We start from the raw sequence: 27,760 nt of genomic DNA, 5'->3' as shown, positions 1-27,760 counted from the left end.
CATTTCACTTTAATGCTCATCTCATGCAGAAAAGAGCTGCAAATGGTGATCATTTTGCTCAAGACGAAATAAATCGTGAAAGATTGTGACATACCCACTTATGCAAGCACGGACCGGAAAAGTGTCTTTTTTAGAGGTCTTCCCACTACCCCCTTCTCTCACCTGTTTCCTCCTTATCCCAGGGAGCAGGAATAAGTCTCGCCAAAATAAGTAAACAACGAAAGCAAAAGTGGTAAACAGATGCTTAAGACTCAACCATTATTCCAGAACCAGGAAGTGGAGGGCTCGCTCTTCTCCAACCTCGCCGACCTGAGATTTCCAGAGATTCGGTGAGGAAGGATCTTAAATTTCATTCCCATTTCAAACCGTTAATAGGTTTCCAATGACACGGAAGCCCTACAGCACAACTGGGCAGCTTCTTTCTCCCTGAACCGGGCCAGACCGCAGAGGACAGGCGGAGGCCGACGAGCACCCGCGGGACCGGCGGGAACCGCGAAGTACAGGGTCCCGCCCCGCTCTTCCGGGGTTTCCCTGCGCCGACTGGAATTAGGGCGGAGCCTCCAGAGCGCGTCCCTCGCGATTGGCCGGCGCCTCTGTCGCTCAGCGCGCCGGACGGAAGGGGTCGGGAGCCGCCCCGCGCGGGTCCCGAATCCTCGAGGTGGGTGGGAGGGGTGGGAGTCAAAGTTACCGGCTTGGGAACCGGTGGCCACAGCTATGGAGCTGGGCCCCGCCGTGTCCCCCGGGCCTTCCCGCTCCTTCAAGGAGGAGCTGCTCTGTGCCGTCTGCTACGATCCCTTCCGCGATGCCGTGACTCTGCGCTGCGGCCACAACTTCTGCCGCGGGTGCGTGACCCGCTGCTGGGAGGTGCAGGTGACGCCCACCTGCCCGGTGTGCAAGGACCGCGCGGCCCTCGCCGACCTGCGCACTAACCACACCCTCAACAACCTGGTAGAGAAACTGCTGCGCGAGGAGTCCGAGGGCGCGCGCTGGGCGGGCCACCGATCCCCGCGCCTCTGCCGCCTGCACCGCGCCCAGTTCAGCCTCTTCTGCCTCGACGACAAGGAGCTGCTGTGCTGCTCGTGCCAGGCCGACTCCCGGCACCAGGGGCACCGCGTGCAGCCAGTGAAAGACACTGCCCACGACTTTCGGGTAAGAGCGGCAGTGTGCGGGAGGTGGCCGAGAGCGCACGTGGCGGCCGCGTCCCGACCGGACCTCGGCACCCCTGACCCCGCGGCTCCCGTCAGAGCTGTGTGCCCAGATCTCGCCCCCTCGGACTCCGCTAACCTACAGGGGGGTCGGGCCAGGAGGCCTGCGAGGGGAGAAGAGGGAAAGTAAACAGGAAGTGTGGGAACTGGGGTTACACGTTGTTCTCAGGACGGCCCCACCCACTTCTGAAGGGCCGAGCCCCTGCACCAGTTACCCCAGCAGGGTGTGGCTCAGGCCCATTTGAGAAGCACAGGAGTGGGTAAAGCCCAAGCATCTTGGAGCTTAGGGCAGTCAGGTTAGAGGTGCGGGAGCCCAGGACCTGGGGAGCCAGGGATAAGGTCTTCCAAAGTGGGTCACATACTTCCCGGAGCTGGCCCTATGTATCGTGGAGGAGTGGAGAGGCTTTTGGCCCTGGCCAACTGGTTTATTCTGGATCACACTCCGCGCCCCAATGCCTAGAGTTCCAGTGGCTGTAAATAAAGTGAGGAATGTACAGGGCAAAAGTAACATGGAGAATACTTTGGTATAGGAAGGGGAAATGATCAGAAAGTAAGGATTAGCCATCTCAGGAGTTTTCACAATTTTTGACCTTTAGCCCATGGTTTTTCCATTGTGATCCAGAGCACTCATATGTATGTGCCAATTGAAACAGAAGTTCTGTGAAAACGTCTATTGTACTCTGGCATTGGCTGTTATTTTATTTTTACTGATTGATTTAAAAATTGCCCAGGGTGTGAAACACTATTTCCTTAGCTATTAACACATGGGTGAGACCCACTGGTTAAGCTGGTAGGAAGCTGAATGTATTGAAAAGGAGGTGCGCTGGTCTCCAGACCCTGTTTTCTTTTCAATGCCTTTTTTTCTTTTCTTTGTTTTTTTTTTTTTTAAGCTTATTTATTTTGAGAGAGAGCATGTGTGCATGAAGGAGGGAGGGGCAGAGAGAGAGAGAGAGGGAGAATCCCAAGCAGGCTCCACACTGTCAGCGCAGAGCCCAATGCGGGGCTTGAACTCACACTGTGAGATCATAACCTGAGCCCAAATCAAAAGTCTGATGCTTAACAGACTGAGCCATCGGGGCACCCCTAATGCCTTTCTTAAGAAATATTGAAAGTTGGTTACAGTTCCATTGCACATTTTGACAGAGTTCAAGTAAAGGGGAATGTTAACAGAACGCATGTTTGAATACCACAGTAACTTGCCAGAGGGATAACCCTGTAACGCCTGTTGCCGTATTTAACAGTGGTCCACAACAATGCTTTTTCCCATACTCTTCTGGCACAAGTGCCAGGTCCTGATTTGGTACAGCTAAAGTAAATACTGGGCATTCTGGGTGCTGGGGTTGAGGTGGGGGGGGGGGCACCATGGATCAAGTCATGGCTCATCACCATGGGACTGGCACAGGTACAGAGCAGGAAGATGGGCAGGGGTCGAGGCCAAGAGCACTAAGGCAGAACCCCCAGGTCTGGGCTAAGCCGGGATTCACAGTTAGTGAGTCAGGTGCCAGGAAGCACATACGGTCTAATGACAACTTCCTGTTCATTCAGCAGATGCCTTGTACTGCTAGGTCCCAGGGATACTGCAAGACATGAGATAAACAACATGTCATACCTTCAGGGAGCTTGAAGCAGAGACCTGAGGGATGAGGAGGTGTTAGCCAGGTGAAGGGGGTGAGGGAGGGTATTTCAGCAGAGGCAGCAGCATACATAAGGGTCCAGAAGCTGGGAGGCCTAACTCTTCAGGCAGTAAGAGGATTTCAGAGTGGTTCGAGTGAGAATGGAGCGCAGAAGAGGCCTTGAGGCCTTGAGGCTTGGCCTTTATCTTAGAGACTTTAGGGAGCAGTAGGAGGGTTTTAAGCAGAGGGATGATGCTGTCAGACTGATGGGCACCTAGGGTGACCTATGAGGACAGAGGGAGTCCGGTCCTGAAAGATGTGAGGAGAATGCAAGCCATGTGTGCTCAGCCCTTCGCAGGGTGGGACTCAGTCGTGCGTTAGGCACCCGTGTCCCAAGGACCTGTTGTGTGGTGTTCGGGACCTGTTAGGGGTGCTGAAGCCACAGAGGTAAGACCGAGCCCTCGCCCTGTGGAACTCGCACTGTAGTAGGGGAAGTGCTGGGTGACTGGGCGGGGGGCAGCATGGGAAGGCTGGAGAGGGGAGAGCAGGCTGAGGGGCTTCTGTTGTGTGCAGTGGGCAGCCCTGAAAGCTTCTAAATAGGGACTTTGTGGTGAGCTGTGTGTTTAGAAAGATCACTTGGGCAGTCATCTGAGGAATTCGGTAAAAATAGTAATCGAACCAGCCGACATTATTTTTTTATAAATTTTTTTGGTTTATCTTTGAGAGACAGAGCACAAGTGGGGCAGGGGCAGAGAGAGGGAGACACAGAATCCAAAGCAGGCTCCATGCTCTGAGCTGTCAGCACAGAGCCCGATGCGGGGCTCAAATTCACAAATGGTAAGATCGTGACCTGAGCTGAAGTCGGACGCTTAACCGACTGAGCCACCCAGGCGCCCCCAGCCGATGCTTTTTGAGCGCTTACTATGTGCCTGGTGCTCTTGAGTGTTTACATGTCAACCAATTTAATCCTCACAAAAACCCTATGAGGTTGCATATTGGTCTGCTATTGCTGTTGTAATAAATTGCCACAAACACGGCAGTTTAGCACAGCACAGAAGTATTTTCTTATGGTTCTGGAGGTCAGAAGTCCTGAAATCCAGGTGTTGGCAGCACTACGTGCCTTTTGGAGGCCAGGACAGAATTTATTTCCTTGCCCTGTCCAGCTTTTAGAGGCCCCTTTCTCCATCATTCCAACGTCTGCTTCTGTTGTCTCATTGCCTTCTCTGACTGACTCCCCTAACTTCCTTTTAAAAGGACCCTTCGATGACTTGGGCCCACCTGGACCATCCAGGATAATCGTCCATCTTAAAATCCATAATTTCATCCTACCTGCAAAGTCCTTTTTGTCATATAAATAATGTATTCACAAATTCTAAGTTTTAGGATGTGGACATCTTTATTCAACTTGCTACACGTAGGTACTGTTCTCCCCATTTTACAGACAGCGACACTGAGTCTCAGGTGAAGTAACTTGTCTGAAGTCACAGGGCAAGTACTATATACAGTTCACCTGGGGCCTTGTTCAGCCCCTACTCTGGTCATGGACTTTGTGAGAAACTTCTCTGGTTCCTGGGGAAGACTTTCCCTGCCGGTTCTCTGTTCTGGGAGCTCTGAGGGCAGCCGATTATGTGTAGAAGTTTAAGAGGCTTGAGTGAGTAAGAACTGCCATCAGTGGGTCCCTACTGTGTGCCAGGCACAGTATGTCCAGCAGAGGACAGAGGAGTCCTAGCCCTTGGCTTCTTGGAGTCAGACATAACTGAATAACAATCACACTAATTAGGGGCATCTGGGTGGCTCAGTCGGTTGAGCGTCCGACCCTTGATTTCAGCTCAGATCATGATCTCATGGTCCGTGAATTCAAGTCGCTCGGAGCCTGCTTAGGATTCTTTGTCTCCCTCTCTCCCTGCCCCTCCCCTGCTCGCTCTCTCTGTCTTTCTCAAAAATAAATAAATAAACTTAAAAAAGTATATGTATATATAATCACCCTCGTAGTTTCAGGGTAACATTCCTGTGAAGGACAGTACAGGATGTGACCCACTGTGACAAGGCAGCCTGCTTTTGTCTGCTGGGGCATGGAAAGGAGTCTCTGGGGAAGTGATTTCAAGAGACCTGAAGGCTCAGGAGGAGTTAGCTAAGTGAGGGGCAGCAAGCCCCGGTGGTGGGGCAGGGATGCAGAGTAACCCAGAGACGTCTGGACGGGGAATGAGGGCATCCAGTCCAGGACAGATCGCAAGGGGCACGAAGGGCATGTTAAAGATCTGAGATTTTGTCCTACCTACATACGTGGGGCATGAAGGAAGGAAGTGCTGAGATACCCAAACATGGCATAAGTGTTTGATTTTTTTCTAATGTTTATTTATTTATTTATTTATTTTTTTGAGAGAGAGAGATGGAATGAGTGCACACGAGCCGGGGAGGGGCAGAGAGAGAGACAGAAGATCTGAAGCAGGCTCCAGGCTCCGAGCTGTCAGCACAGAGCCCGACGCCAGGCTCAGACTCACAAACTGCGAGTTCATGACCTGAGCTGAAGTGGGTGCTTAACCGATGGGGCCACCCAGGTGCCCCACACATGACATAAGTGTTTCAACCAGATCACTAAAAGTACATGTTGGGGCTTGAAGGGACATCCACTGGCACGTGTTTCTCAAACCTGAACAACGTACCCGTTCTTCTTCGGGGAGAAACTGTTCTAACACTGTGAAATAAAATATATTCCTTATATACAAACACTAAACTAGTGTAAATTCCTCCTATTCCACACATAGGCAGTAAAACAGACACACAAAACTTACAAATTAAGCACAAACAAAACAAAAATCAATTCATTTCTAGTTCAGATATTCATTACAAGGCTTTATTTTGCTGAAACTCAAGCGCTGCTCCTTCGGTGGCTCTGAGGCTTGTCTGGCAATACTCGTGATACCCCTTTACCCTCTTCTATGTGATGACTTGATTTGCCAGCCTCAGTTTCCCTCTTCGAAGAACCAAAACTTGGCTGTGATGTAATTGGCCTTCATCAGATCTAGCCTATCCTTTACCTATTAGGTGTATTTCTGTTCTTTCCCTATTAGGCCGAGACAATGAAAGTCATATAGCTTGGACATTGTTAGCAAATACAGACTGGTCCTGAAGTTGTAGGAACTGAAAGTGTGTGTCGGCAGTGTTCATAAGGTGACTCAGAAAAGGTTTACCTTAGTTAGGTGTTTTGGTTTTGGTTTTGGTTTGTTTGTTTGTGTAGGTTATTGAATGAAAACACTAATTGAAAACTCTTCCTGGAAAACTTGCAGATCCCCAAATATACAGACTCGGAGCCATAGGGCACTGTGAGGAGATGATTCCATTTTACTAGTGAGAAAACAGAAACTTGGAGAGATACAGCAATTCGTGACAGTCGCAGGGAATGAAAAGGGTACACGCAGGATTAGAACTCAGATTTCCTGAGTCCCAGTCCAGTGTTTACTCTGCCTTGCAGAACCCCCACCAAGTCCCAGGCCTCGAACTGCCTTGTCCAGATCACTTTCTTATGCGTCACATGGGACTGACTTGAGAGCCATTCTCTGCCCTCCAGCTTCTTCTGCACCAGCCCCAGTCTGTTCCCCTTCTGGGATTACCTTCTTACAGTTAGTCTGGCTAAATCTTCATAAGCACACCGAGGGGAAAGGAAAAATGGGAGACTGGGTTGGAGTTGGATAGGAAAAGGATCTGGACGAGATCGAGTTGTCTTGGATGCATTTATCCTATGCATTTAAGAGGCCTGGGAAATAACCTGGAAGGAGAGTTAAGTCACCTGGTGCTAAGTGGCACTTAGTAGTGAGAGTTAACACATGCCTGGTGTGCTCTTTTAAGTACTTTACATGGATTGACTAGTGGGAACCTCACAGCAATCCTGTGAGCTAGGCAGTCTCATTCCTCTTACCCACATGAGAAAACCATGGGGCAGAGAGAAGAAAATGAATGCTCCTAATGGGGGAGCTGGGATTTGAACTTGGGTGGCAGGGTGCCAGAGCTCTTAGCTGCTGTGTCAGTCTGCCTGGAAACAAACATTTGAAATAGGGAAAGTAACAGGAACCAGAGGCAGATGCCAGGACACTGGTAATGGGCTGGGTAAACATGGACCAAGAACTGTTCTTCATTTTTACAGTGAAATTTCAGAGACATGCCTTATTTCTTAATTAAAAAATTTTTTTTTGAGAGAGAGAGAGGGGAGGGGCAGAGAGAAAGGGAGAGAGAGGATCCTAAGCAGGCTCCACACCCAGCACTGAGCCCAACATGGGGCTCAGTCTCACGGCCACAGGATCATGACCTGAGCCGAAATTAAGAGTTGGATGCTTAACCGACTGAGCCACCCAGGTGCCCCTCTAAGGTATGGAGCCTGACGGCCAGTGAGAGAGCTTTGCCAAAGTTCTCGCCAGTGGTTAGTGACAAAGACACTATTTATAAATCAGGTCTCCTAACTTTCAGTCCAGGAGCCAGTGTGGAGTAGTGGAAAGACCATGGACGTTGGATGCACTCATTGACTGGGCAGGTAGGTAGTTACGCACATCCGCTTTGTGCTGAGACCTGGGGATATGCAGAGACAAGACAGTTTCTACCCTTGCAGGGCAAGCGTCCATTCCTTCTGCAAAGGTTTGTTTAGCACCATGTGTGGGGCGAGAGAACCTGGCCTTTCCTGGAAGCCTGCAGCCTTTCCAGGAAAGTGAGGTGATTATCCAGGGTAGTAAATGGGACCATAGGGTTGTACCTGAGAGCTGTGAGAGCCCAAGGGATGTACCTGAACTCTGCTGGGGAGATCAAGGCGGCTCCCTGAGGAAGTGAGGGGAACCTGAGCTGAGTTTTCAGCGCCGCGTTGGGATTGTTGGACGGTGCAGACAGGAATCGGTCAGATGCAGCAGCATACATAGGGACTCGGAGGACAGAAAATCTGGCTTGGGGCAGACATCCCTGGCTGCAGACATGACCCTAGCACTTTGATAAGTACTTGAGGGGCGCTGTGACCATCTTGGGAAATAGTATTTATTCTTTCTCTTACCTGCACCCTTCCCATTTTCTGTTATACCACATAGCACCTGTGTTAATGGATAATTTGGGCAAAATAACTTTGTAAAATCCTTAGAGTTAATTATTAAATATATTATTGAAAATTGCTGCTTAAAGAAACAAATTGTAATTTTTAAAATCAACGACGTAGACCTTATAATCACATTCTGAACCTTTTAGTGTAAATAAAAGCTTTCCGTTCTGCATGTTTATAACTAACCTTGAGTGTTGTAATTTGAAACTAAAATCAGAGCTCATTTGCTCCTTTGGGCTTGGGGCCTGGTCGATGCTCCACATGTGTCACAGGCCATTTAGCTCCATCCAGGGCAGTGATGACCCGTATGAGTCCCGACCAGGCTTCACACCAGAGCCCCCACTAGGAAGCCAGCAGCTTCTGCTCATTCAACACACTGTTTGGGCTATAATGCAGGTCCCTGAATGGTCAGTCCAGTTGGATACACGTATGTTGTGTGGTGTTAAAATCCGAATATCTAAAACAAATGTGAAAAGTGTATTGTTTAGATTCATTTGAATTTACACTGTTTACATGCAATATTTCCTAGATGAACCACAAAGTGCACGGAAAGGGAAAAAGCGGAATAAAACGTGCACAGTAAGTCCCCAAATAGGAAGAAAAGGAAATACTGAACAAGTGGGAGAAATAGGTGGTAGGTTGGATGACAAACATATTGGGTTATGTTAAATATTCCAGTTAAATGACAGAAGTTGTCAGAGAAGAAAACAACCTAGTTTTGTGCCACTTAAATAGGATTATGACAATGGACAGAAAAAAAATACATTTGATAAAGTTCAGTATACTTTAGTACTTAAAAAAAAATTAGCAAACTAGGAACAGAAGGAACCTCACTAATCTGATGAAATATAACTCCTGAAAAGCTTAGAGCTAATACCATATTTAATGGTGAAACACTGAAAGTTTTCTCATTATGGCCAGTTCTATTCAATTTTGTATTGAAAATTGTAGCTAATAAAATAAGTCAGGAATCATAAATAAAAGGTATAAGGTTAGGAAAGAGGGAAACTACACTAGCATGATCTGTAGGTGACATGATTACATGTATCTGTATAGAAATTTCTGTTGCATAGGAAATAAAAAGATGCTATGGATAAATTATGAATATAAATAAGTTTAGACAGAATGCCAGTTGCAAAAAGATTAAAATATTTCTGTATATCAGTAGCAAATATCAAATAAAAAATACAGTGGTATAGAAAATTGAGTTTATAACAATAAAGGTAACAAAGATGCAGATCTCTGGCCGGGTGGGGGGGGGGGGAAGGGAGAAGTGGGGAACAATTTCATTGAGAGACATCAAAGACTAAATGGAGGATATACCATATTCATAGATGAGAAGACTCACTATTTACAGATGCCAGTTATCTCCAAACTGAGTGTAGAGTCAGTACTATCCTAATCAAAATCCCAATGCGATTCTTTTGTGGAATTTGACAAGCTAATTCTAACATTCGTACGAAAACTTTAAGGGACAATGATTGCAAAAACATTCTTAGGAGATATTTATTAGGTCTAAGTTTATTTTACAGCTGTAGAAATTAAGGCTGTGTGATATTGGCAGAGGACAGACAGGTGGACCAGGGAAACAGACTAGAGAACTGGAAACATATCTGCGTTTCATGTATGGTAGAGGTGGCCTGTGTATCAGTGGGGCAGGCTAGTACTCTTAAATAATGGTTCTGAGGAAGCGAGCTCTCAGGTCATACCATTCACAGGATAAACTCCAGGTATCCACGTTGGACCCAAATGAGAAAGGAAAGCCATAAAGCTTAAAAAATGATAATAATATAGCAAATTAACTTTGTGACCCTAGGGTATGGGAGTATTTTTAAAACTAATTCTAAAGGGTAAGACCGATACATTTGACCATACTGAAGTTAAGAAATACAAGCGATACAATAGAAGATACTTATTACACATCTAACCCATGAAAGACGTTGCACATTTACAGTAAATCCCTACAAACCAGTCGGAAAATGGCAGGCAACTCCGTTAAAAAATGGTTGAAAGACGTGAACAGATATTAAAAAATAAATGTCCAATGGTTAATGAACACTTCATTAACATCGCTTGTGTGGTATTAACTGGTACAACTGCTTTGGAAAACGGTTTGGCGTTAATCTTCTAAAGCTGAAAATACACACACCAGTGTTTCTGCCTCCAGGAGTATTTTGCACAGAGACAAGTGTATGTGTATATGTGATGTATGCAGGAAGATATGTGCTATTTGTATTACTTGGAGAGTGTCAATGACCCAACTGTCCATGAACACGGAATGGGTAAATGTGTATTCATACCCTGGAATACAGTGCAACAACGAATGAGTAAACTTACATACAGTAACAGATTTGAATCCTGTAAACCTTACATTAAGGTTAAGAAAACAAGACACAAAAGAATGCACACAGAATGGTTCCATTAATACAAAGTTCAGAACCGGGAAAAACTAAAGTATATTGTTTAGATTAAGGATGCATACATGGGTGGATAGAACTATGAAGAGAAGCAGGGAAATACATGCAAATAAGGACCCTTGTTTGCTGTGGCAGCAAGAAGGGGATACGATTCAGAAAGGACACATCCTGGGTGTGGTTACAGAGGTGTTCACTTTATAACTTTATAACCTTCTGTACTTAACCACATGTATGTGTATTTAAGGCACACATATGTTTTATGCCAAAGCAAATAAGTTGTCAACAACAGAGATTGAAAGGTAAAAAACAACTCTTTAAACCTGGGAGAAATTGCCGGGATTTCCTTTCATTGTGGGAGGAAAGCTCTCGGTAAGTGGCAAGAAATGTTTTCATTTTATAGGTTTTTAAATTTTCGAGGTAGAGTTTATATACAACAAGATGCATAGATCTTGAATGTTGAATCTGAGGAGTTCTGACAATTATCCACACACTATACTTGCCACCCCGAACAAACTAGAACATTTCTGTCACCCTGGAGAGCCCTCTTCTTCCCAGTCGGAGGCAACCACCTTCTGATTTCTGCCACCTTCTATTAGTGCTGACCATTCTTGAGCTTCACATAAATTTTAACAACTTACTCAATAATTTTGACAACTTACTCAACTCCTCTGGGCCTTCTTTTCTCCTTTGTGTAAGTGGAGTGTAGTGCCTGTCTCACAGGAATGTAAGAATTAAGTAGCATGATATTTATAAAGTGCTTAATCTGATGCATGATGCACAGTCCATGTCAGTAGTAACTCTTGTTACAAATAGAACCATTGGTGGATCTCATCAACTCACACCTCAGAGAAGGGTCATTTTGGGGTTGTTCTTTGCTGCATTACAGCAGAACTCTCATAGTGGTTGAAGAGTTTGGGAAAGGACAAGGGACTTTTGTGCCCCGCCCCCTGCCATCTTTTTTAGCCCGTAATAGAAGGCAGAGGGCTGGGCTGTGTTGTTTTGGGACCAGCACACCCCTGGGTAACGTGTGGGCAGTTCCTTCACGCCTGTCATCCACGCGTATTTGGCACATCACAGAACTATTACGTGACTTTGTGACAAGACCTCTTGTCCCACAAAACATTAGGGTGATATTTCACTGGTCTTGTGGGAGGTTCATACTGATTTTATTTTGCTACTGGGAGGCTCACCTTAGAGATGTTATTCTACAGAAAATAATTTTTAAAAGTCTGTTATATATTCTCAAGGAGATCATAAAAATGACCAAAATGAATAGAAAAGAAAACAAAATCTGCAGAAAATGAAACGAGGTATCACTTTTGGACTACGGCAGTTAGAAGAATGGGCTATGGAGTAAGAGACTGCCCAGTTATTGCTGCATAACAAATTACCTCCAAAAAGAGTGGTTTAAAACAGAAAATGTTATCTCACAGTTTCTTTGGGTCTGTAATCTGGGCATGACTTAGCTGGGGGTGTCTGCCCTCAGTCTCTCATGATGCTGCAGTCTCATCTGAAGGCTCGAGTAGGCCAAGGTCACCATTCAAGCTTGCTTATTTGCCCGCTCGTGTGGTTGCTGGCAGGATTCCGGTCCTGTCGGGCTGTTGGGTGGACGCCATCCTCAGTTCCTAGCCCCGTGGGCCACCCCGTAGACTAGATCACAACATGGCAGCTGGCTTCCATCCAAAGTGAGCAAGCAATGTAGGGTGAGAAGGGGTATGCACAGGCTGTTGGTCCCCTATCTTGGAAGTGATCTCCCTTTGCTTTTGCAACATTCTGCTGATCAGAAGCAAGTTGCTAGGTCCAGCCCACAGGGAGGAGATTCCACCATGGCATGAATGCCAGAAGTGGGGATTACTGGGACCATTTCATTCATTCATTCATTCGAAGTGTTTATTTTTGAGAGAGAGAGACACACAGTGCAAGTGGGGGAGGCACAGAGAGAGGGAGACACAGAATCGGAAGCAGGCTTCAGGCTCTGAGCCATCAGCCCAGAGCCCGACGCGGGGCTCAGACTCACGGACCGAGAGATCGTGACCTGAGCTGAATTTGGACGCTTAACCGACTGAGCCACGCAGGCGCCCCTGCTGGGACCACTTTAGAGGCTGCCTCCTTCAATCTGCCCTCTGGTCCCCAATGATTCTTGTCGCCCCACCCCTGCCACATTCATAATATACTCACCCGCTCCCAAGATCCCCAAACATCTTGTTACAGCATCAGCTCCTGAATCTCATCATCCGAATCAGGTCCAGGTGGGGATGAGGCTTTTGAGGACAAATCTGTATCTTCTATTGCTGCATAGCAAATCACCCCCAAAACTGGAAGCTTAAAGCAACAAATTGCCCTATCTCACAGGAGGGAGGGATCACCAGGGGCCATCTTAGAAGCTGGCTATCACCACTGTCTAGATTCACATCCCTATTCTGCCATATACTAGCTGTGTGCTCTTGGGCTAGTCACTTCCCTTTTGTGTGCTTTTGTTTTTGTTTTTTAATTTCTAAAATGAGGCTAATAATATTATTCACCTAACAGAGATAATGTTATGATTAAGTAACATAATCTATAAAGTAATTAGCACCTTCCCTGGCAAATAGTAAATGCTGGCCATTTATAATTAATGCCATTAGAATTGTTACTATTTTTCTAAAGAAAAAAACTTGGTAAGCTTTCTCAGAATGATAAGTGAAAAGGTTAACGATGGAAAGAAATGGATAGGCCTTGAATACAAAAGGTAGGAATCCAACCTAAAACTGGTAGTGAAGTCCAAGGAGATCAGAGCAAGAATGGTTAAGTTTAAAAAAACAAAACTACTAAAACCAAAGTATTTGCTGAAAGCAGTGATGAAAGTATTTCATATGGCTCCTGTACCCGTAGAATATTGCCACAAGGTAGGGATGTGGGGAGATCTGTGTTTAGATCGGGCCCTGTAGGAATAACTGGACCAACCTGCCATCAGATCTGTTCATTTCTAACTGCAGGCCAGTCCGGTTTAGAAAGTGGGAAAGGGAGCCTGTGAGCACATGGTCTATAGAACTGGCACACAGCTCAGGGGTTCTTGGCTTGCCTGGACCAGCTTTAGGCCTGAGCGGGATGCCCTTCTACGCTGTACTGTGGCCAACTTGCGAGGGAACAGGCCCTGTCTTCCCATCTGTACCAGGTATGAAACGAAGGGGCCGGTTAGAAGGGATCTGAGAGCACTTTATGCTAAAAATGCCGGATTGGAGGTCAGGGCTATAGGACTTCCCTTTCTGCTGTGCCCTGCAGCATGTGGACAGACTGGGTTGAGTAAACGGTTGAGTTGTGCCCACACTGACGTTGGACTCCAGTTGTAAATGGGGTGTGTCACCCCCTGCCTGGCCTCCAGCCCTAATGTACCTCCTTCTTGTATCTCACGTAGGCCAAGTGCAGGAACATGGAGCATGCGCTGCGGGAGAAAGCCAAGGCCTTCTGGGCTGTGCGGCGCTCCTATGAGGCCATCGCCAAGCATAATCAGGTGAGTGCACTGGCTGAGTGGGGAGATTAGGGACACCTGGGATATGGGGGGAGGGGAGAGGGGAGAGGTGAGGGTGGGCCCACCCTGGCTGTGGGTATGGACACAGAATCATCCTTCCCTAACTCTGAGGGTCTAGCACAGTCATGTCCTAGGTTGCTGATTATGGCTGCACCGCCATGGCCTCTCTAAATAGCTGGGCACAGGCCACGCCAGCAGCCACGGAAGTGGCTTGAAAAACTACCTGTGCCATCTGCACTGTGCTTTCAGTCTAACTTCAACACGTGCTGCACTTGACCATCCAACCCAGCTGCTCAAGCCAACGATGACCTAGGGCTCTTCAGCTCCTCCTCTTTCCCTGTTACTCCCCGGGTCCACTCCATAGCAGTCCTGTCTCCTCTAACTGCAAGATACATCATGTCCACCTGCCGTTCTGTTTCCAGCATCCTGGCCATATCTCCGTTGTTTCTCACCTGGCCGCGTACCAGGGCCCCAGCCTTCTGCCCTTCTGCCCTTCTGCAGTCCGTCTCCACGGAGTTGACTGATGTTTTAGAAAAATACGTTGATTGCGTCACTCCTCTGCTTAAAACTGTTGAGATCACACAGTCCAGACTCCTCACCGTGGCCTTCACGGCCTTCCCTGCTCCTCGGTTTCGTCTCCTCCCATGCTTGGCTCCAGCCACATTGGCCTGCCTTCTGACCCTCACGTGAGCTGTCTCCTCCCGGATCTCCCATAAGGTGCAGTTTGTCATTAGTATCTCAGCTCAGACGTCCCTTCGGAGAATCGTTCCCTGATTACCCTACCCAAGCAGCCTTCTCCTTTAGTTGCTCTCGTATGTCCCCATTTTGTGTTCTTTGGAACACTACGTTACCTGCAATTAACTTCCTATTTTTTTTTTTTTTTATTTATTCCCATTAGAATGTAACAAAAGCAAGCGCAGTAGTATCTGAGAGGATTGTTGGCACACAATAGGTGATCAATAAGGGGTTGTAAGTTGAATGAGTGAATGGTCTCCCCTCTCTCCCCACTGTCATTGTTTATGCCTGGGCACCCTCTCTTCCTCTGAGTCCTGTGCAGATTGGCAGCCGGGTTTCTGATGGGTTGTCCTGGCTTTGCTCTGTCACCCCCTGGGTGAGTACTTCTACTAAGTACAGCTCAGCTGAGGCCTACCTGGCTTGGGCTGCCTGGCACTCCCCTCCCATGCCCATGTGCCCACGGGAGGGGACTAGGCTTGAGAAAGAGCCTCCTTAACATCTGGCCAAGGAGTTTCCCCGAGCCGCAGAGCTGGTGGAATAAGGTAGAAGAAAGGATCGTGAAAGGTGGGTGGCCAGGGCAGTAACCGCAAAGCCGACCTACTCCCAAACCCAAGCCTTGTCCTCCAGGCACATCCCTCACCCCCTGCAAGCTAATTCCCTCATCTGCGGAAAGAGAGCGGCCTCGTCTTACTAGAATGTTGTTAAACGTTCACTTGAGAGGATGCATGTGAAGTGCCCAACAGAAAAGTCCTTCCAACAACTCTCGTGTCTTATAGACCATCCAGCTGGATTTGAGAGGTGTTTTCACTGTTGCAGTGAATCGTTTTGTCATACCGTCAGAGCCAGAACACACGTTGAGCTTCCGATCCAGACAGGAAGTGACTGGAACCTCCCACCCTGTTCCGATCCAGACAGGAAGTGACTGGAACCTCCCACCCTGTGGTCAGAACACTCATAGTGAGTTGCTTTTCCTGTGGTCGCTGTGGAATCCTGGAGCTCTGCCTCTGTGGCTTGAGCTCCTTTGTGGCCAGCCCCATCCATTCACGTGGCTGGCCTCGTCGGGACTACAGTGGAGGTGCCTGGGGCATGTCCGTAGGTCCAGGTGCTAGCACCTGTCTGCCCGTCCCAGGCGCTGTGCAACTCTCGCGTGGCCAGGTGTGAGATTCCAGGACTCCTATGTGATTCATGCTTTCCCCCTGAGTCCAGTCTGTGCAGGCTGATGAGGGAAGTGAAGGCTTTGATGTTTACCCCTTCAAGGCTCCGGATTGCCAGCCGGCAGGGTAGCTAGACTTGACTCTGCACTGGCAGGGTTTTCCTGCCTGCTTTTTTATCTTTCTGTGGGACAGAAATCCTCCTGCATTTCACTGTCTCTCCCACCACACACAACCCATCTTTTGGGCCTGGTATTTCAGCAGTACCCTCCCGTTTGCATGCCTTTGACAGTTAGTTTGTACACCAGCTCACGAGTATAAAGCCATTTGTGTTTCTTCTGTGAACACCAGTTCACATGCTTTTTTTTTTCCCTTGGAATATTTGCCCTTTTCTCTAGTGGATTCATAGGAGTGCTCTGTATATTAAGAATAACAGTCTGTTATCCGTTGCAAATATTTTTCCTCACTTGTCATTTCTTTTTCAGTAAAACACTTTTACCTTTTCTGGGTCATTTTCACTTTTTCGGTGAATATTTTGTCACATATTGTCAGAGCCATGAGCATATTATTCATCATGTACTGAACTTTTCAATCTCAAGATGAGATAGTGACACACACACATTTCTACCATTGCTACCACACACATTTCGAGTTGTTTTTCCAGTGGTCATCTTGGAATTTTATTTTTGTACTTCACTTTATAAGTAGTCTCTTGCCATTTAGAACTTCTCATGTTTAGGGCGCCTGGGTGGCTCAGTGGTTAAGCATCTGACTCTTGATCTCAGCTCAGGTCTTGGTGTCAGGGTAATGACTTTAGGCCCCATGTTGGGCTCTGTGCTGGGCATGAAGCCTACTTTAAAAAAAAAAAAAACAACTTCTTATTTTTATATCCATTCAACGATCTCCTTTGAGGCTTCTCAGTGTTTTACTGCTGTACAAAAGGTCTTTTTCATTCCAAGGTGAGAAATATTTCTCTGCTTTTTCTTTGAGTGCATTTATGGGTTTGTTTTAACTTTTAAAAAGCTTTTCGTAGTTACGATTAGGAGTGTGCGTATCGTTAATGATTTGGTGTTTTTTTTTTTAAATTTTTTTTTTAATGTTTATTTATTTTTGAGACAGAGAGAGACAGAGCATGAATGGGGGAGGGTCAGAGAGAGAGAGGGAGACACAGAATCTGAAACAGGCTCCAGGCTCTGAGCTGTCAGCACAGAGCCCGACGCGGGGCTCAAACTCACGAACCGCGAGATCATGACCTAAGCCGAAGTCGGATGCTTAACCGACTGAGCCACCCAGGCGCCCCAGTGATTTGGTTTTAAAGTAAATACTTCCTACTCTGTTGGGAAGCCTCTGGATCAGACAGATTTGAAGTCTTAAGATTGGAAGGCAAATAAGTTTTATTTATTTATTTTTTTTAACTTGTTTTATTTTTTAAAATCTACATCCAAATTAGTTAGCATATAGTGCAACAATGATATCAGGAGTAGATTCCTTAGTGCCCCTTACCCATTTAGCCCATCCCCCCTCCCACAGCCCCTCCCGAAACCCTCAGTTTGTTCTCCATATTTATGAGTCTCTTCTGTTTTGTCCCTTGCCTGTTTTTATATAATTTTTGTTTCCCTTCCATTATGTTCGTCTGTTTTAGTCTCTTAAAGTCCTCATATGAGTGAAGTCATATGATTTTTGTCTTTCTCTGACTAATTTCACTTAGCATAATACCCTCCAGTTCCATCCATGTAGTTGCAAATGGCAAGATTTCATTCTTTTTGCCAAGTAATACTTCATTGTATATATCTACCACATTTTCTTCATTCATCCATCGATGGACATTTGGGCTCTTTCCATACTTTGGCTATTGTCAATAGTGCTGCTATAAACATGGGGGTGCATGTGTCCCTTCGAAACAGCACACTTGTATCCTGTCGATAAATGCCTGGTAGTGCAATTGCTGGATCATAGGGTAGTTCTATTTTTAGTTTTTTGGGGAACCTCCATACTGTTTTCCAGAGTGGCTGCACCAGCTTGCATTCCCAACAAATAAGTTTTAAACATCGTTGTTATTTGCAAGGCACTTGGGTGGCTCAGTCGGTTAAGTGTGCAACTTCAGCTCAGGTCATGATCTCACGGTTGGTGAGTTCGAGCCCCACATCAGGCTCTGTGCTGACAGCTCAGAGCTTGGAGCCTGCTTCAGATTCTGTGTCTCCCTTTCTCTCTGCCCCTCCCTTGTTTATGCACTCTCTCTCTCAAAAATAAATTAACATGCAAAAAATTTTAAAAATACATTCAAAAAATAAAAAATGGTTCTTACAACAACAGTTCATTTCTGCGATTCAGTATTTCCCTTGCTGTTGTGCACCTAACCAAGATACAGATTAGTGTGTGTTGAGGAGGATCCAGACTATAGGCGTCATCTAGAAGCAGTGATTCGATTTGAGATTTCAGTTTATCAAGAAAATCTCATTATGCCGTGTGCTTTCAACTTACAACTCTGTGCTGATAAAATTGTACCTGCATTTTACCTGTCGGGGGGTCTGCTCATGGTTTCCTTTGAAAACAGAGCTCCTTTGCTAGAAACCTCCGAGTCACGCGGCCAGGCGCCGGCCGAGGGCTTCCATCCGAGGCTGACCCTCTGTGGCTCCGTCCTGCTCTCTGCCGCAGGTGGAGGCTGCCTGGCTGGAAGGGCGAATCCGACAGGAGTTCGACAAGCTTCGCGAGTTCCTGAGAGTGGAGGAGCAAGCCATCCTAGATGCCATGGCCGAGGAGGCGAGGGAGAAGCAGCGTCTGGCTGAAGGGAAGATGAAGCGGCTGGCAGAGGACACAGAGGCTCTGGCCCATGAGATTGAGCGGCTGCAGGTGGAAATGAAGGAGGATGACGTTTCCTTTCTCATGGTGAGGGGCTTGCCGCCTGGCTTCAGTGACAGGGACCAGGTGTTCAGGAGCCGGTGGGGAGCCACAGGCTCCCGGCCCTGGCCCACCCCATCTTCCCATAGTCTCGGGGTGCTGGGCCCTCAGAGCCCTCGAAGGAAGTTCTCTGACCGTCAGGAGGCCAAGAGGGTTTTCATCAGAGTTCACTTCTCTCTGCCTCTGTCTCCTTTCCTTCTCCCTGGCCCTTCCTCTCTTGTACTCACTCTTGCTCTCTTTTCCTTTCTTCTCTCTCTGCTCCAAATGGAGTACTTGGTAAATAAGCTTTTTATTTTGGATTAATTTTAGATGTATGGAAAAGTTGCAGGGATAGCCCTGAGTGCCCCCATACGCCTCTCCTCGTTTGTCCCATTGTCGACACCTTACATCACCTTGTGGCACATTTGTCCACGGGAAGCTGACCTGGGTGCATTGTAATTAACTAATGTCCAGACTTCTTTGGAGTCACCACTTTTTACATTACTATCCTCTTTCTGCTCTAGGGTCCCATCCAGGGGCCCACAGTGCATTTAGTTGTCCCCTCTCCCAGTCTCCCCTGGTCTGTGACAGCTTCTTATTTTCTCTGTTTTTCATGACCTTGGCAGTCCTGAGGAGTTCTGGCCAGATGGCCTGTTCTCCCACCTGGGTTTGTCTGATGTTTTTCTCATGATCAGACAGGGGTTATAGGATTTTACAAAGAAGACAAAATGGAATATTCTAGAGTTATACAATTATTTTAACTTTTTAATGTAAATATGACATTTTGATATTCTCTATTGTTTTAAGAAAAGGGTGACTTTGGGGCACCAGGGTTGGCTCAGGCAATTGGGTGTCAGACTTCAGCTCAGGTCATGATCTCACAGTTGTTGAGTTCGAGCTCCGTGTCAGGCTCTGTGCTGTGCTGACAGCTCGGAGCCTGGAGCCTGCTTTGAATTCTGAGTCTCCCTGTCTCTCTGCTCCTCCCCCACTCACGCTCTGTCTCTCTCGCAAAAAGAATACACATTAAAAAAAAATTTTTTTTTAAATAAAAGGGTGACCTCTTTCTCTCTTTAAAAAATATCTATTTAGTTGATTTTTTTTCTTTTTATTGCTTTCATCCCCTGCCTCCTGCCCCCCATGAGTCACTAGGTCTTTATAGAGATGTTTCTATAATGGAAAGCTAGTTTGGAAATCGATTAGGATGGTGAGGTATCTCCTCCACTTAGAGAACAGCCGAACCCTCTGGAAAGGGGACTCTTTGTAGAGTGGATTGAGAAGGGACAGGGACATCTTCCATTCAAGCTGGGTGGGTGTCACATCCCCACCAGGGACTGTTGGGGTTCTCTGCCTCATACAAAGCTTTGAATCCTGATGTCTCCTGTCTCCAAAATGCCCCTGATAATAAAATCATTTGGTGGATTCTAATAGTTAGATTCCTCGCTGTTTCTGTTTAGGAAATTGGGAGTGTCGTCTTGCCCAGTGACCAGTGTGCTTTCAGGGATGCTTTTATGACCCTTTTTTTTAAGCTTATGTATTTATTTTGAGAGAGACAGAGTGCAAGTGAGAAAGGACCAGAGAGAGAGGGAGAGAGAGAATCCCAAGCAGGCTCCGTGCTATCAGCACGGACCCCAAAACGGGGCTTGAACCCACAAAACTGTGAGATCGTGACCTGAGCCGAAATCAGGAGTCAGATGCCTAACTGACTGAGTCAGCCAGGTGCCCTGATTTTTTCTTTTTTAATGTAACAGTTTTATTGAGATAAAATTCACATATTGTATAATTCACTCATTTAAAATGTGTAGTTCAGTGGTTTTTACTGTAGTCACAGAGTTATACAGCCATCACCATAATCAGTCATAGAATTAGTTTTACCTCCCCAACAGAAACCCCGTACTCTTTAGCTGTCACCCTCCTATGCTCCCCCTCTCGCCCCACCATCAGCCCTCAGCAAATGCTAATCTACTTTCTATCTCTAAGGATTTGCCTAGTCTGGACATTTTCCATAAATGATTTCTATAAATGGAATCACATAACATGTAGCCTTTTGTGACCAGCTTCTTTCACTCTGCACATTTTGAAACTGTATCTGTTGCAGCATGTATCAGTACAGGACTGAATAATACTCGTTGTATGGATATGCTACATTTATTTACCCATTCATCAATTGGTGGACATTTGGGTTGCTTCCACTTTTTAGCGATTATGAATCATACTGCTATAAACATTCATGTGCAAGTTTTTGTGTAGACATATGTTTTTATTTCTCTTGAGTATGTGCCTAGGAATAGATTTACTGAATCATACGGTAACTTGTAAGTTTAACCGTTTGCCAGGTTGCTTTCTAAGCAACTGCACTGATTTTATATTCCCATCAGCAGTGTACGAGGGCTAACTTCTCCACTTGCTTGCCAACGCTAACTTTCTTTTAAAATGTCTTATTATTTTTAAATTTTTATTTTAGAGAGAGAGCGTGAGCAGGGGAGAGAGAGGGGCAAACGGAGAGAGAGGGAGAAAGAGAAAGAGAACCCTAAGCAGGCTCCGTGCTGAGCATGGAGCCCTGTGTGGGGCTCAATCCCGTGACCCTGGGATCACGACCTGAACCAAAATCAAAGTCGGACACTCAACCGACTGAACCACCTAGGCACCTCCTGACTGTTTTTTAAAATAGCCATTGCCGTGGGTGCAAAATGGTATCTCACTGTGGTTTTAATTTGCATTTCTTCAGTGGCTAATGATATTGAACATCTTTTCACGTACTTGTTGGTCATTTGTATATCTTTGGGGGAACTGCACATTCAAATCCTTTGTCCATTTTTTAAAGTGGGTTGCTTGTCTTTTTGTTGTTGAATTGTAACAGTTTTTAGGCATTATGCACACTTCGCAGGTATGTGATTTGTAAATATTTTCTCCCATTTTGTGGGTCATTTGTTCACTTTCTTGGTAACTTCCTTTGAAGTACAGAAGCTTTTCCTTTTGATGGAGTCTGGCTGGTCTGTGTTTTCTTTGCTGTTTATCCTTTTGGAGTCATATCTAAGAAACTATAATCCAGGGTCATGAGTTTTATAGGCTTAGCTCCACATTTAAGTTTTGAGTTAATTCAGAAAATTTTGGGTGTGGTGCAGGGTGGGAATCTGTCTTCAATCTGTTGCATGTGGACGTCCGGTTGTCCCACTGAAGACCATTTACCGAAGACCATTCTTTCCCCAATGAATGGCCTTGGCACCCTTGTAGAAAACCAACTGACAGTAAATATGAGGGTTTACTTCTCGACTTTCAGTGTCCGTTAGCTCTGTATGTCTGTCCTTATGTTAGTACCACGTTGTTTTCACTACTCTTGCTTTTAGTAAGTGTTGGAGTCGGGATGTGTGAGCCACCAACTTTGTTTTTGCCCAAGATTGTTTTGGCTCTTCTGGTTCCCTTGAATTTCCATATGAATTTTAGGATCAGCTTGTCAGTGTCTGTAAAGAAGCCAGCTAGAATTTTGATAGGAACTGTATTGAATCTGTAAATCAGTTGGGGGAACATTGCCATCTCAACAATGTGAAGTCTTCTGGTCCATGAACATGGGATGTAGGGCTACTTTTGAGATCAGAAACTTACTTTTTTTTTTTTTTCCTGTGCTTATGGCTCTGTTTTTTGTTTGTTTGCTCGTTTGTTTGTTTTTTCTTTTAGAAACACAAAAGCCGAAAACGCCGGTAAGTTGCCAAAGCTGATGGAGGGGAGGGGAAGAGCAGGCAGAAATACCAGGGGTGCCAGCGCCAGTGGCTCCAGGGCCAGGCAGGTAATGAAGCCAGCTGGGTGTGACCCAGAGGGAGTGGTGGGGACTGGCCAGGTGGACAGAGCCCTCCTTTGAGCCATTCCACTTCCGATTTATGCTGGTGAAGTGTTGTTTTTCTGAGTGTGGAAAATCACTGTCCGTTGTGTGGGGAGAGAATGTGTCATCTTGCACATGGCTTGTATTTCTCAGGAGGCCATCCCAACGTTTAAGCTTATTTCTTGGTTAGCCCCTCCCTCTGAGAGCCTCAGGGACACACTGGTTTGTGTTGATGTCTGTTGGGCTCACAGCGATGAACTGTATCCCAGTCACCGCTGTACAAAGATGAAAGAGAATGCTTTGGAGAGTAGGGAGTTTCCCGGCACCGAAGGTGTTCAAAGCGAAGGCCAATGATACGTTCAGACATTGGGACTAGGGGACCCTTATGGTCTCTTCTGACTCAGACATCCCATGAGCAGATATGTAAGTATGCTTTGTGCCCTCAAGAAGGGGAACTGTGTCTGAGAACCTCCTATATATATTTATCCCAGCTGGGGCAGGTTGAGCCCAAATACTGAATCCTGCAGAGAGCTAGGAGCAGCCTAATTGGCTACTGGCTCGTCTCCCATCAGAGCCCAGCCCAGGTTTGTCATGGGTAGGATGGCCAGGGAATGAGTCCTGTTGCCCGTGGCCGGCTGACCCAGTTAGGCCCAGGATGCACGGCCCCAGCCCTGCCCACCAGGCCTTCCCTCCCTTCCCAGCCTCTTCTGCACCATGGAGCCAGAGCCCGTCCAGCCCGGGATGCTCATCGACGTCTGCAAGTACCTGGATTCCCTGCAGTACCGCGTCTGGAGGAAGATGGTCACGTCCGTTGAATCTGGTGAGTGGGGGTGCGGGCAGGGTTACAGGAAGGGGGGGGGGTACTTTACGTGAGGCACAGAGCCAGCTGCACTCCTCTCTTTTAGCTGCCCATCCTGTCGGACCTTCTCCAGCGTCTTTCAGACAGGTGCCTGGTGCCCTCTCCACCCCCAGCCCCACCACTCAAAACCCTCTGGCAGAGCTCCTGTCTTTGGGTCCTGACACTCGGCCACCTCTGCAGAAAGAGGAGCTGGCTGCCCTCTCTGTTCGGAACTGGACCGTGTAGGTAATGGAAGGTCTCCTCCTTTCAGGATCGCCTTTCCAAGGTGACACCAGGCCATGCGAGTCACTGTGTTGGGCGCTACAGACTGAGTGTTTGTGTCCCCTTACATTCGTAGGTTGAAGCCCCAACCTCCAATGTGATGGCATCTGAGGTGCGGCCTTTGGGAGGTGATTTGGGTTACATGAGGTCATGAGCATAGAGCCCCAGGATGGGGTTAGTGCCCTTACAAGGAGAGGCACCAGAGGGCCGGCTTCCTCTCAAGAGGCAGCCGTCTGTGAGCCACGAGGAGGGAGGGCCTCACCCAAACCGAACCACACTACAGCCCAGCCTTAGACTTCAGTCTCCAGAACCATGAGAGGGACATTTTGGTTGTTGAAGCCACGCAGCCCGGGGTATTTTTGTGTAGCAACCCAAGCTAAGACATGATTTTGTAGGGAGAAATGTAACCCAGAGGGATGTTACGTGCTTCTCCAAATCGTCATGGAGTTTTGTGAGCACCCGGGGCCCCTGCTCCTGTTGGTTTCCTGTGGCTGCTCTAACAAAGGACTGCACACTGGGTGCCGTAAAATGACAGATTTACTTGCTCTCGCAGTTCCAGGGGCCAGAAGTCCAGAGTGCTGGTGTCGGCAGGGCCGTACTCCCTCTGAAACCTATAGGGAGGGTCTTCCTTGCCTCTCGCTGGCTTCCGGTGTTGGCCAGCAATCCTCGGCTGGCAGCTGTAGCCCTTGGATCCCGGCCCTTGTCATCACCTGGCCTTGTCCCCTCCTGTGTCTGTGTCCCTTCTCCTTTCTTTGGCAAGAACAACAGTCATGTTGGGTTAAGGTCCCACTCGGCTCCTGTCTGATGTCATCTCAGTCACATCTGCCATGACCCCACTCCCAAATAAGGATGCCTTCTGAAATACTGGCGGTTAAGACATCCCCATCTTTTTCGGTGGGGTACAGTTCAGCCCATAACCCTGCCCCTCAGCCCTGGACAGCTCCCTCCACGCCCTGGGGCCAGTTGGGACACAGCGGGTCACTTTGGGGGGATGGAGGCATCAGCTGGCGTGGCAGGCAGGCAGCACCTAAGGTTTGCTGATTCGCCCCCGCTGTCCCCCTCTGCTCTCAGTGCCTTTCAGCTTCGATCCCAATACCGCGGCCGGCTGGCTCTCGGTGTCCAATGACCTCACCAGCGTCACCAACCACGGCTACCGCGTGCAGGTGGAGAACCCGGAGCGCTTCTCCTCAGCGCCGTGCCTGCTGGGCTCCCGCGTCTTCTCGCAGGGCTCCCACACCTGGGAGGTGGACCTGGGGGGGCTGCCCAGCTGGCGGGTGGGTGTGATGCGGCTGCAGCAGGACGCCGGCGCCGAAGGCCACTCGCACAGCTGCTACCACGACACCCGCTCGGGCTTCTGGTACGTGTGCCGCACGCAGGGCGTGGAGGGAGACCACTGCGTGACCTCGGACCCGGCCACGTCAGCCCTGGTCCCGGCCATCCCCCGCCGCCTGCGCGTAGAGCTGGAGTGTGAGGAGGGCGAGCTGTCTTTCTACGACGCGGAGAGCCACTGCCACCTCTACACCTTCCACGCCCGCTTCGGGGAGGTGCGGCCCTACTTCTACCTGGGGGGCATGCGGCGGGACGGGCCTGCCGAGCCTCTGCGCATCTGCCCCCTGCGGATCACTGTCAAGGAGGAGCTGGATGGCTGAGGTTGGCCCTGAGCCAGATGGATGCCGCCTGGGACCGGGTCCGTGGTCCTGCTGTCTTTCTGCCCTTCCTCAGTCCACGTTTACCTCAGTACCTCTGAACCGACTGCCTCTGCCAGCATCTTCCTGCTGACCTGTCTTGTCCTTTTCCTATGGCTCCAGGCCCCAGACCTTCTCCTTCATTTCTGGTCCCTTCTCTGCCCACGGTTAAAAGTCATCCAGGAGACCCCTCACTCCCCAGAGCCATGGCACCTTCAGGATGTGAATTTTCTAAACCCTAATGCCAGGATTTCTGGGGATGACATTTGCTTCTAGAATGGGCCTGTTTTTAAAAAAAATTTTTTTTAATGTTTATTTTTGAGACAGAGCGTGAGCGGGGGAGGGGCAGAGAGAGAGGGAGACACAGAATCCAAGCCGGCTCCAGGCTCTGAGCTGTCCGCACAGAGCCGGACGCAGGGCGGGCCCAAACCCACGCACCGAACCCGCAAGATCATGACCTGAGCTGAAGTCAAACGCTTAACCGACTGAGCCACCCAGGCGCCCCTAGAATGGGCCTGTTTTAAAACGTAGGTTTTATTATCCAGGTATGGCGAGGCCAGTGGACCTGGAGAGGGCCGCAGTTGAAAAGAGTTTGTTATTTACAGCTCCCAAGACGAGGGCCCCACCGCACCTTTGGGAGTAGCCACACAGGGCAGCGTCAGGGGAAGCATCAGGGTCTGTGAGGAGGCAGGGGGAGTTGAGGAAGCACAGGTTGGAGACTTTATTGTGGTTTCGGTGATAGGAACAGGTGGGGCAGGGCTCTGGGTAGACGGGTTTGAGATCTTCTAGTTTGAATCATTTTGGCAGGCTCTGGGACATAGGGGCTGTCCCCAGTTGTCAGGGATGATCCAGAGAGGAACCTTGGCCCCCAGTGTGAGAGCCAGGTAAAAGAAGTGGTTGGGGGTGTAGCTCAGGATGGGTTGGTTTGCATATGAAGGGCGTGCTCACCGGAGAGTTGATTGCTTTCTCCTGGGAGGAACAGGTTCCCCAGGCCTGTGAGGCCCCAGATGCCAGAGCCTCAAGAATACAGAAAATAAGAAAATATAGTTCATACAGGGCTGCTGCTGTGGCTTTGGGGCAGGACCTGGGCTCAACTTGTCTATCACTTTATACCAGTATTTTAAAACTGCTCCCCAGGATCCCCTGTGGTCCCCGGGGAATAGGCAAGGCTGCCCATCAGATTAACTCTGATTTATCTATTTGCACTTCTTGGACTATTTCACTTAAAAAACTTTTTTTTTTTTTTTTTTTTTTTTTTTTTTTTTTACATTTTAGCCTTAAAAAGTGACTTATACAATGCAAATGGAAAAAAACCCCACATTTTAAAAAGCACAGTTTAGACCCGTTCCTTCTCTGGGCTTCAGTTTCCTCATCTGGGGATGAGATAGGAGGACTGGGAAATTATGTCCTGTGATTGCTGTGGAAGAAACAGCTCTGATTCGTCCTCATAAAGTAATGAGGGACCCCTTTCATTCAGGTCTGGGGTGAGAAGGGCAGGAGATGGCCTCGCTTGGCCTTTGCTGCCCTCCCTGGCCTCAGCTGCTTGTCTTACACCCTGTCGCCTTTCATGTTGTCATCCTGATTGCTTCTGCCCCCTTTCAATTCCTGTCGTGCCTACAAACTTGCACCTCCATCTTCTTCCTTGCTCATGCCTGCAGATAAATGTTGATTGTCTGCTTGCCCTGTCCCAGGAAACGGCGTGGTAGGAGGAAATACTGTCCCGTGGGGGTGGTGGTCTAATCAGGGGGCACGTTCCCGACCGAGGACTCGAGTTCTTTCTTCCCCCTGTGCCCCCGCCTCACAGAAATGGGCTTTTAAAACAGAAATGACTCAGAACTGAAGCATTGTCAATGTGATGTGTACAATCGGTAGGGGCCATGGGGAGGGATGTGGTAGGAAATGCCACTGGGTGAAGGGGGCTGGGTTGGAATGTTGGCTGACTGGCGTGTGCAGGCGGGAAGGCACTTGCGCTCATTGACGCTCAAGGCACTTTGGTGACCAGCACCTGAGACCAGTGTGCATTCTCTTGGTGTTTAGCCCATCAAATAGAATCTGCAAAAATCTTGACCTGAAATTATTTTAAGTTATAATAAACTTTTAAAAATGTTTTTTTATTTCCAACGTAGATAGTGAAAGGGGTTTTTTAAAGAGTGCAATTTGGATAGCCTAGACCTCTTTTTTAAAAAAATAAAAATGATATTTGAGCTAAAACCCACTTTTTCTTTTGACATTGTCCTTTTGTGTCCTTGGAAGCAAAAGTTCATCCATATTGTAGCATGTATTTGACTTTGTTCCCTTTCATGATCAAGTCACATTCTGTTGTGTGGATATACTCCATTTTATCTATTCTTCAGGTAGTGGACATTCAGATCGTTTTCATCTGTTGCCATTACAAAGAATGCTGCTGTGAACATGCCTTGTACATGGGTTGTACAAGTTTTTGTGTGGATGTAGGTTTTCTGTTCTCTTTGATGGATCATACATGAACTCTGTTTAACCCTTTGGGAAACTGCTAGGCTATTTTTTTTTTTTTTTATGTTTATTTATTTTTGAGAGACAGAATG

General features: G+C 47.6%; 1 protein-coding gene across 2 annotated transcripts; it reads left to right on the top strand.

The window, feature by feature from the left end:
* The first annotated feature begins 653 nt into the window (after window positions 1-653).
* On the top strand, window positions 654-27,411 carry TRIM35 (tripartite motif containing 35). 2 transcript variants are annotated; one of them, XM_019440834.2, is made up of 6 exons: window positions 655-1,149; window positions 13,701-13,796; window positions 18,356-18,586; window positions 22,250-22,272; window positions 23,093-23,211; window positions 24,583-27,411. In XM_019440834.2, the coding sequence occupies exons 1-6, from the start codon at window positions 715-717 to the stop codon at window positions 25,158-25,160; spliced, it is 1,482 nt and encodes a 493-aa protein (XP_019296379.1). In that variant the 5' UTR covers window positions 655-714; the 3' UTR covers window positions 25,161-27,411. The 2 variants fall into 2 exon arrangements, with proteins under 2 accessions (XP_019296380.1, XP_019296379.1); XM_019440835.2 differs by lacking the exon at window positions 18,356-18,586 and having other exon boundaries at window positions 654-1,149.
* Window positions 27,412-27,760: the final 349 nt, after the last annotated feature.

Source organism: Panthera pardus, unplaced genomic scaffold, assembly GCF_024362965.1.
Source record: "Panthera pardus isolate Hobbes unplaced genomic scaffold, ASM2436296v1 HiC_scaffold_13, whole genome shotgun sequence".
NCBI classification, from domain to species: Eukaryota; Metazoa; Chordata; class Mammalia; order Carnivora; family Felidae; genus Panthera; species Panthera pardus.
Note: the sequence above shows the minus strand (reverse complement) of the source record. Positions and strands in the feature narration are given on the sequence as shown.

Coding starts and splice junctions, on each gene's coding strand:
- TRIM35 (XM_019440834.2), top strand. CDS start 715: ATGGAGCTGGGCCCCGCCGTGTCCCCCGGGCCTTCCCGCTCCTTCAAG. Junction 18,587..22,249: donor ATGACGTTTCCTTTCTCATG/GTGAGGGGCTTG, acceptor TTTTTCTTTTAG/AAACACAAAAGCCGAAAACG. Junction 23,212..24,582: donor GGTCACGTCCGTTGAATCTG/GTGAGTGGGGGT, acceptor CTCTGCTCTCAG/TGCCTTTCAGCTTCGATCCC.